At 48.7% G+C, this 9,608-nt stretch overlaps 1 protein-coding gene across 2 annotated transcripts in view; it reads left to right on the top strand.

Annotated features, from left to right (window-relative positions):
• The window catches only part of Dnajc17 (DnaJ (Hsp40) homolog, subfamily C, member 17), a 51,792-nt gene that overhangs the window by 33,992 nt on the left and 8,192 nt on the right, over positions 1–9,608 (top strand). For both annotated transcript variants that reach the window (XM_013512569.1, XM_005381263.2), the window contains exons 2-4: positions 6,992–7,061; positions 7,347–7,405; positions 7,628–7,715. In XM_013512569.1, coding sequence (XP_013368023.1) covers positions 6,992–7,061; positions 7,347–7,405; positions 7,628–7,715 — 217 coding nt within the window. The remainder of the gene's footprint in view (positions 1–6,991; positions 7,062–7,346; positions 7,406–7,627; positions 7,716–9,608) is intronic.

Raw genomic sequence — 9,608 nt, 5'->3', positions numbered from 1 at the left:
CTTCTTCCTCTATAGTCATGATTACGCAGGACTCCTCCTTGAAGATAAGGGTCTGGCCAGAGGGAGAAGGCAAAGTATGCCCTAGACCCCTTCATTCCTGTTGGACCAGCTTGTAGGAGTCTGAGCTCTGGGGCGTTCGCTTCAGAGGGCAGTCCGACCTCTAGTGGTCACCTTTACAGTAAGGGCGTGGCCCAGGGGGCTTCTTAGGGCAGTTCCTCTTGAGGTGGCCTGGCTTTTGACAGCGATAGCAGATGAATGTAGTCAACAAGTTCTTCTTGGGGCCCCGAGAATCAGACTTAGGGTCTGTTTCTCTTAGGGCTGCAACAAAGGCAGATGTTTTTTCTCGGTCTCTTTGTTTTGTCTCCTTGGCGTCCTCCTCACGGCTATAAAATACTGAGGAGGCAATTCTTACTAACATCTCAAGTGAGTTATCTGGGGCAAAAGCCATTTTTTTTGTAGCTTTTTTCTACTATTTGGGGCTAACTGAGTAATAAACTTAGCTTTAAGAATAGTTTGTCCCTCTACTGAACTGGGATCCAGGGAAGTAAGCTTTATCAATGCCTCTTGTCTAAGAAAGCAGAGCGGTGTTCTTTCCAGCCTCCCAGCGCGTTGGGACCCCTCAAACACTTAGTGTCCTCTCCCCAACGTCAACACAGGCGGCAGGAACATGTGGATGAAGTCCTCAGCCCACTAGTCAGTCTCAGCACTATCAGGTGCAAAGTGTCCCAGGCAGGTAACCTAGACATACACCTTCTCTATGAAGGCGGTTTTTCAAAATCTGAATATTGAGTACCCATGTAATCCATGAAGTCTTGGTGCAGACCTCTTCAGAGCTCCACTTGCTCCTCCACCGCAGCCTGTACAGTTAGGGGAAGAATGGCCTCCAGGGGCTCTCCCCAGGTATTGTGCGAGATCCTCCTGGTTTCCAGCTCTCAAATGGCTCCCGCATCCCCAGTCAGCTCGCCCTCTGAGTCGTCGGGCATCGGTACTCTCGTGTTCTCTGAGTCCTTGTTCATCAGCTGCTCCTCTGCTGACTCCGGCCCTTTCTGGCTCTCAAGGGCAGGGCCAAGAGCAACCCATCATGTGGCATGTTTTCCTAGAGGTTTCTCCATGTGAGGATGGTTCATGCACATCTCTGGGCAGGCCTGTTGTGTCAGTGCTTCTCTGTGGCATGGTGTTTTTTGACTGTGCGGCAGCAGCCAGCCCGAGGGCTGGCGCACGTCTCCACACCACTTCCCGGGTGCCTGCTACCTGCCTTTCCTGGTGCCTGCACAGCCTCCCAGAGTGGGTGCCTGCAGCCTGCCTGCCTCCTTGGGTGCCCACACGCCCTCCTGGAGCAGGCACCTGCAGCCTGCCTGCCTGCCCGGGCGCCTGCATGGCCAGGCCCTGAAAGGGCAGTGCTCCCCAGCTACGCAGCCTCCCGGAGCGGGTGCCTGTGGCCTGCCTACCTCCCCAGGTGCCTGCGCGGCCTTCCGGAGCCTGTTTACCTAATTTCTTTCTCTATGAATTCATTACTGTTGTACAGGAATATCATGATTTTTGTGTGTTGATTTTGTATCCTGCTAAATTTGGTTACTGAGTCTAAGAGTTTTTTGGTGGAATTTTTTGGTTCTTGACTATAAAGGATCATGTCTGCAATTAATGATAATTTGACTTCTTCATTTCCTAAACATAACCCTTTTATTTCTTTTCTTGTCTGATTGCTGTGGTTAATGTTTGAGTACTGGTTTTGCACAGGAGTGGTGATATTGTACATCCTTGTCTTGTTCTTGATTTTAGAGGGAAAGCTTTTCCCCATTTAATATGATGTTGGCAATAGGTTTGTCATTAAATGTCTTTTTCTTCCTTTCTTTCTTTGTGTGTGGGGTGTTTTGAGACAGGGTCTTGCTATGTAGTTCAGGCTGGTCCTGAACTCCCTGTGTAGCCCAGGCTGGCTGTGAACTCGCAGCAATCCTCCGACTCAGCTTCGTCTCCTGGAGCATTGACCTCACCCACGAGCAGGTCAGGTTGGGCAGTTGGTTGGCACCTCTGCTGCTCCATGCTGAGGGGAAACAAAATACAGATGAGCTTGGCGTTGGTAGTTGGACGTGGCCAGGGCACGGACTCCATGGGTGTGGAGTTGGCGGAGGTGAACATGGCATGGCTGTCTACCGGTTGGTGTAACTTTCCATCCAAAGAACATTACTTTTATTTCATGTTTGATTGCAACCATGTCTGTCTTTTTTTTTTTTTTTTCACCATTTCTGTTCCCAATACCTTTTCCTCATTAAAGTAAAACTTTCTGTTTCTCCTCTAACCTGGTCTGGGGCTCGAAGAGAAGCCCAGGTTCTTTTACACACCGTTTTGAATACCCTCTCTGGCTGTCTGCCTGGAAAACTAATGCCTTTCAAGACCCAAGACCCAGCTCAGATACTGCTTCTGGAAGTGTTCAGAGTTAAATTAGGCTCTCCCTTCGCTGTGTTTCTATTCTTTTTTCTTTTGTCTTTTTGAGACAGGGTCTCGCTATGCAGTTCAGGCTGGCCTTGAGCTCACTTTGTAGCCCAGGCTGGTCTTGAACTTGCAACAATCCTCCTGCTTCAGCCTCCCAAGTGCTGGGATTACAGGCATGCACCACCATGCCTGGCCTCTTTTTTGTTTTTTGAGACAGGGTCTCTGTACAGCCCAGGCTGTTCTCAAACTTGCAGTAATCCTCCTGAGGACTGGGATGACAGGCGCTCCCCACCATGCCCAGCTTGTTTCCATTCTTGTAGACCACTCTTACGGCATCTCACACGCTGTGTTCTAATTCTTTCCCTGGCATCTTCTTTGCCAAGCAGTGTCCTTCTTCTGCTGCACCAGGGGGCACTCCTGACTTTTCTCTGTATCCCCAGGCTCCAGTTCAGCCCCTGCAAGTCTAGATGCTTTACCAATGGACCCAGGTGTCGGGTAGCTGTAGGGCTGCGCTGAGGGCTTTTGGAGAACTTCTACCCTTAGATGTCCCTCCCTGAGAATGAATACCAGCTGGCCCGGCTTTCTGGATATCGCCCCTCTCCCTGCTTACATCTAGCCAGTACATACAATTGGCAAGTTGGGTTTTTTTTGTTTTGTTTTGTTTTTAAGGTGGTTTGGAAATTGCAATGTAGGCCATGCCTTAAGGGAAAGAGAGTGCAGAATACAAGTGGACTGAGATAGTTGTGTTGGTGTAAATGTTGGGAGTGAGGGGCTGGAGGCTGGAGCGGGGAGGGTTTCATCCCGACAGGGAATAAGCTAAGCTGGGTATAGCCCTGCTGGTTGCCTCAAATAACATCTCATGAGGCTATTACAGACACTTGTCAAAGGAACGCATACTGGAAGGAGAATTGATAAGGAAGCAAATCAGTACCTCTGGATTAATTCCCTGTTGTTACATAATTAATTTTTTCAGTTTGAATATACTTTGTTTCTGTAAGTGGAAAGCCAATTTTCTGATGTAGAATACCCACAGTGAATTATAAAACACAAAACAATATTGAATATCATTCCGTCAGGATAAAATTCGTAAAGCACTCTTTAAAAAATAATAGGGAAGTGAAGGAGGTGCTGCTGCCCAGCCCCCCACCCGCTTCATCTTGCTTTCTTCCTGGTTCTTCTCACTCTTCTTTCCACGGGCCCTTTCAGATTTACACAAAAAAAAACGAAAACAAAAAGTCCTCCCCACAAGCCACTGTAAAAGAGCCCTGTGAGAAAGGGGGAAAAAAATCCCTGTGATCCAAAAGAAAAAATTTTCCACAAAATGCCCTGTATCTTTAGGGCATGCCTTGTGATCCTAGTGCCTAGGAAGTGCATTCCCAGGGCAGTGCCGAAGGTCAAGGGCACAGACCCAGGGAGAAGGCCACCCAGCCAGTGGCTCCCTTCCCTCATCCATCCCAGAGACAGGCCACAGGGGCTCTGAGAGAGCTGAGAATAGAGCGACCAGGACCCCCTCCTGGAAATGTACAGAGGCGCTTCCATGTGTTGGGCTGAGAAGTGGGAGGGCTGGAAGGACACTTGCTATCCAGTGAAACTTAAGAGTGGGGGAGATGGGAAAAGAAATATCTACTTTTTAAAAACTTTCTATATTTTTTGTATTGTTGTACTTACTAAAAAAAAGTAGGTAAAAAACCTTAAACTAGAAGGAGTGTTTAATAAAAGTTTGATTTAAGGCGGAAGCAGGAGGATTCCAAGTTGGAGGACAGCCCAGGCAACTTGGTAAGACCCTGTCTTAAAATAAGGAACCAGTTGTGGTGGTACACTCCTATAGTGCTAGTACTCTGGAAGCTGAGGCAGGAGGATCACCATGAGTTCAAGGTCAGCCTGGGCTACATAGTGAGTTCAAGGCCAACCTGAACTACATATCGAGATCTTGTATCCAATCAATCAATCAATCAATCAATAAATGGGGTGGGGATGTAACTCAGTGAGGAGGAGGAGGAGGAATTCAGTCCTCAGTACCACAGGCAATCATTAAAAATGAAGCTGGTCCTGGCAGCATACTCCTATAATCCAGCACTCTAGGAGGCTCAGGCAAGAGAATCACAAATTTGAGCTCAGCTTGGGCAACTTAGTGACTTGTCTCAAAGAGAACTTGTCTCAGAAATTTTAAAGACACTGGGGATGTGGCTCAGTGTGAAGCCCTGAGTTTAACCCCCGGTATTGTTTGATTAAAAAAAAAAAAAGCTGGAGGCCAGAGGAGAGAGCAGGAGGGATAAAAGACGAATGATGTAAGTAAAGATGACACTGCAAAATAAGCTGTCTAGAAAGCTGTCACTTTTCCTTCCCTTATTATTGTTGTTAATAGTAAAAACAGCTGGGTGGTGAGCTGGCAGGCCAGATGTGCACAGGAGGGCACCTGGGATATGAGAGGGCAGGATGACGCTTTTGTCCTGTGCCCTTCGGGCCTCCTTGAGCTCGGTCAGCCAACCTGGGCTTAGGTTGCCCCGGCATGGGAAGGTGTGGGGCCGGCCTTGGCCCAGTAGGTGGCAGCACCCGCCCGCTGGCCGTCCCTGGCAGATGCTGGGTGCCTGCCTGTGAAGGGGCTTCCTTTACAAACTTGGGTGTAGAACTATGCCGTGCTTCCACCTAAGGAGCCTGGAAAGCCCGTGCGCCTAGCTATTGCTCCCAGAGCAGCAGGCAACCTATGTGCAGAAGTGTGGGGCAGAGGCCTCAGGAGGCAGGGGCAGATTCTGGGATCTCTACTCTGCCTTCATTTACACCAGCTAGGTAGGTCGCACATGAAAGAGAATCTTGGTACTACGTTTGTTTATTTTTACTAATGGAAAATATATTAGGGGTTTTTTTTCCTCTTCGATATAGAGTTGCTGGGCGTGGTGGCGCACGCCTGTAATCCCAGCACTTGGAGGCTGAGGCAGGAGGATCGTTGTGAGTTCTAGACCAGCCTGGGCTACAAAGTGAGCTCAAGGCCAGCCTGAACTGCATAACGAGACCTTGTCTCAAAAAGACAAAACAAACACTGCCTGGCAAACGCAAGGTCGTGAGTTCGGTTCCCGGTACCGGAGAAAAACAAACAAACAAACAAAAAAAGACAAAAAAACAAAAGACAAACAATATAGAGATGCAAAGCTGAAAACTAAAAGTGGATCATAACCTCCCCAGATAAACCCTATTGGCATTTTTTAAAAATGATAAGAGAAATCCTCTTTAGGGTCTGAAAAATCACAGGAAGGTACAAAAGAAGTAAATACTGGGGCTGGGGATTTAGCTCAGCGGCAAAAGCGCCTGCCTGGCAAGCGCAAGGTCGTGAGTTCGGTTCCTGGTTCCGGAGAAAAAAAATTAAAAAATAAAAAAAATAAAAAAATAAAAAAAGAAGTAAATACTTCCTCCCTCTCCACCTTCATCCTCTCCAAAGGAGAGTACCATTAAACGCCTTAGCATTGCCTTGAGAAAAAAATTAAACTGTGCCCCTGCTCAACTGTAATTGTTTCATTTTTTTTTTATTTTAAACCCAAAAATGATCATATAATAGTTATGAGTTTTGCTTTTTTAAAAAATTCACATTATCACAAAGATTTTCCTGAGCCATTCCACAGATTCCTGTGTGTCATGTTTTTAGTGGGTCTCTGTTGATGTGGAGATCCAGCTGGTGCCAGTGAGCACCTAGTGTAAGCAGTGTTGGAATGAGCATGCTTGTGTTTTTATTTTGGTACATATTTTCAGTGCAGATTTCTAGGGCTGAATCAAAAGAAAATGTGTGCATGTGTTTGTGTGTCTGTCTGTACTGCTGGGGATCGAACCCAGGGCCTTGCACGTGTCGGGCAGGCGCTGTAACCACCTAGCTACATCCCCAATACTTGTAAATTTCATTTTGAGATAGGGTCTTGCTAGATCGCCCAGGTTGGGCTTGAACTTGTGATACTCCTCCCTGAGTCTCCTGAGTACCTGGGATTATAGGCATGTACCACATAGGAGAGAATGTTTTAAAATCTGATGGCAAAGTTTTCCACCAGAAAGTTTTCCAGTTTTCACGCCCACCAAGAGTGAGTAGAAAACTGAGTATGGTGGCACACTTCTGTAATCCCAGCTTTCTGGGAGGCTGCGGCAGAAGGATTGCAACTTCAGTTCCTGCCTGGGCAATTTACAAGACTGTGTGTCAAAATAAAAAATGAAAATAAAAGGACTAGAGATGTACAAAGGCCCCGAGTTCAATCCTCGGTTAAAAAAAGTGTGTGAAGAGTAGCTGCCTGCGGGGCTGTAGAGAGACCAGGCTACTGTGCTCCTGCCCCTGCTGGGAGCTCTTTGACATCAGCAGTGGTGAGACTGAGCATCTGCAGGAAGTAGGCCCAGCTTCTCTGCTGGGTTGCAGAGGCTGGCTCCCTCCACGGCCCTTGCCTCCTCCCTTGCAAGTCTGCACGGCAGGCATGAAGAGGGGCAGCAGCCTTTCTTTCAGGTGGACGTCGGGTTTCCCTTGTCACCTTAGCAAGGTCGCCCTGTTCGTCCCTGGGTGGGAATGAATGACACTGTCTTCTGACTCTTCCAGGTGAAGAAAGCGTATAGGCAGAAGGCCCTCTCCTGCCACCCAGACAAAAATCCAGATAATCCCAGAGCAGGTGAGCCTCGGGAGGGGATGAGAAGACCTGCTCACCTGACATGCATGTCTGTGCTCTAAGCCCCGCGGGTGAGGCTGTGGAGGGAGGTGCGCGGGGCCTGCTCTGGGCAGGGTCCCCCCAGGGCCTCACAGTCAGTTGCTGATGCTCTCACGGTCCTCGCAGGTCTGGCATCTGTCAGTGCCAGCTTTTCTACCACTGTGGCTGCTTTGGAATGCTTTTCTGAGGGAGCACACCATCATCAAATCTAGCTTTATTTTTCTCCTTTCTTTTTTGGGGGGGATTTAGCTGAACTCTTCCACCAGCTTTCTCAGGCCTTGGAAGTGCTGACCGACGCTGCAGCCAGGGTGAGTGCCTCCTCCTTTAGGTGACCGTCCCCTGTGGACAGAGACCATTGCTGCCATCAGCCTCCATCCTCCGCCCCAGTCCTTGCTGTCCAAGCCTTGGAGACCCAGGTGCCAAGCTGCTGCCTCGATGGCTCCGGGCTGGAAGTCAGGGGCCAGGAAAGTGCTGGGGCTGTGTCTTTTTCTCTGGCCAACCTACTGCTCTGTGTTCCTTTGTCCTGCCAGGCTGCATATGACAAGGTCAGGAAAGCCAAGAAGCAGGCAGCAGCGAGGACCCAGAAACTTGATGAGAAAAGGAAAAGAGTGAAGCTTGGTAGGTGACTTCATTGCTCCAAGTGGCCTTTGGCTTCCCTCCCTCACTTCCCTTCCTGAAACATCACTTCCAGCTATTCAAAGCCCCTTAGTTGAGGCTCTGGGCGAAGCACTGTTAGGAATAATAGCACTTACTATATACACTGTTAAAGTTTAGAAACATGCTGGAGCTGGAATTTAGGCTCTAAAATATGAGTAGAATTGATGCTCTTGTTCTCTGTACCAGGCCAGGTCTCCACCATTCGTTCCAGCCTCGTCCCAGCCCAGAGTTAGTACTCTGACAGCCTCTCTCTGCAGGATTCCGAGAGGTCCAGGCTTGCTTGCTTTTCTCTGTCTGCCTGTCTATTTGTCTCTCTCTCTTTCTCTGAGACAGGGTCTCACTATGTAGTTTAGTCTGACCTTGAACTATGTAGCCCAGGCTGGCCTTGAACTTGTGGTGATTCTCCTGCCTCAGCTTTCTGAGTCCTGGGATTATAGATATGTGTCATCATGCCCAGCTTTCTTTTCTTTGCTTTTCTTTGCTTTGCTTTTCCTTTTCCTTTTCCTTTTCTTTTTCCGTTTTCTTCTTTGTGGTACTAGGGATTGAACCAAGGGCCTTCACACTGAGCTATACCCCCAGCCCCTCAGTCCTCCTGCCTCAGCCTCCAAGAGTGCTAGGTTCACAGGTATGCATCACCAGCTCAGACTTTTTTTTTCTTTTCTTCTCTTTTCTTTTCTTTTCTTTTTTCTGTCTGTTTGTTTGAGACCAGGTCTCACCGTGTAGTTCAGGCTGGCCTTGAACTTGCTTATGTAGCCCAGGCTGGCCTCAAACTCCTGGCAGTCCTCCTGCCTCAGCCTCCTGAGTGTTGGGACTACAGGCGTGCACCACCATACCTGGTTTCTTTCTTTCTTTTTTAGTAGGATTTCACTCACAGTGATCCTCCTGCCCGTGCCTCCTGAGTGCTGGAGTTCTAGGCATTTATCACTGTGCCTGACAAAGGCTTTCTCTTTTAACATCTTTATTTTGAGGTGTTCTTTGCATACCATAACATCTACCATTTTAAGTGTAAGGATCAATGATTTTTAACAATTAGCTGGTGCCACTATGACTATAAATCAATTTTAAAACACTTGCGTCCACCCACTAAGATCGGTACAGGCATTCTGTACTCCGTAATTTCCCCTTCCTGTCTGTTCAGTATGCACATACTTTGATAAGTGCCTGCACCGTTCCAATGCAGCCACTTCTCTACCTAGAAAAGGAGGGTGGGCTGTGAGCACTGCTGAGTGGCAGAGCGCTTGCCTAGCATGTGCAGGGTCCTGGGTTCAATCCGAAGTATGGCAAAAAAACAAAACAAAAACAAAAGTAGAAGTTGTAGGTGACTAAGTACACAGAAAGAAAAGCAGAGAGTCCCAGGCCTGAGAGAACTGTTTGTCACAGTAGCTGGCCTGGCACAGGGCAGGTTTCCTGGGGAGGCAGGCAGGGATGCAGAGCAGGGGTGATGCTTCACACCCTGCCGCCTCTAGGGGAGTCTCCACAGCCAGTCCACAGTAGGGTTTGGCAATGCCGGGGGCCAGCGGAACAGACAGTGAGAACTTGAGCTCAGTGGTCCAACGTGAATCAACCCAAGGCGAGGCCCCAGCTCAGGCCATGGTACCAAACCACAGGAGCAGAGGCCAGCACTCCGCCCACGGGCATCCCTGACACACCGCCCTGGGCTGCTGACATAAGCACCCACCCGCACCTGCTCTCTCTGTGTTTGTGGAAAGAACCAGCTTGGTCAGTGTGAGCTGTTTTAACTCTTCCAGACCCCGGCCACCTGGCTGGAGCCCATCTCTCTTCTGTGCTCCGACCTTTCTCAAGAAAGTAACTTGGAGGCTTATAGCAGGGTGCAAGGGGCAGCAGTTACTGTAT

This window comes from Chinchilla lanigera, unplaced genomic scaffold (assembly GCF_000276665.1).
Source record: "Chinchilla lanigera isolate Chin_1 unplaced genomic scaffold, ChiLan1.0 scaffold00015, whole genome shotgun sequence".
NCBI classification, from domain to species: domain Eukaryota; kingdom Metazoa; phylum Chordata; class Mammalia; order Rodentia; family Chinchillidae; genus Chinchilla; species Chinchilla lanigera.
The sequence above is the reverse complement of the archived record's forward strand: the minus strand, read 5'-3'. Positions and strand labels throughout refer to the sequence as shown.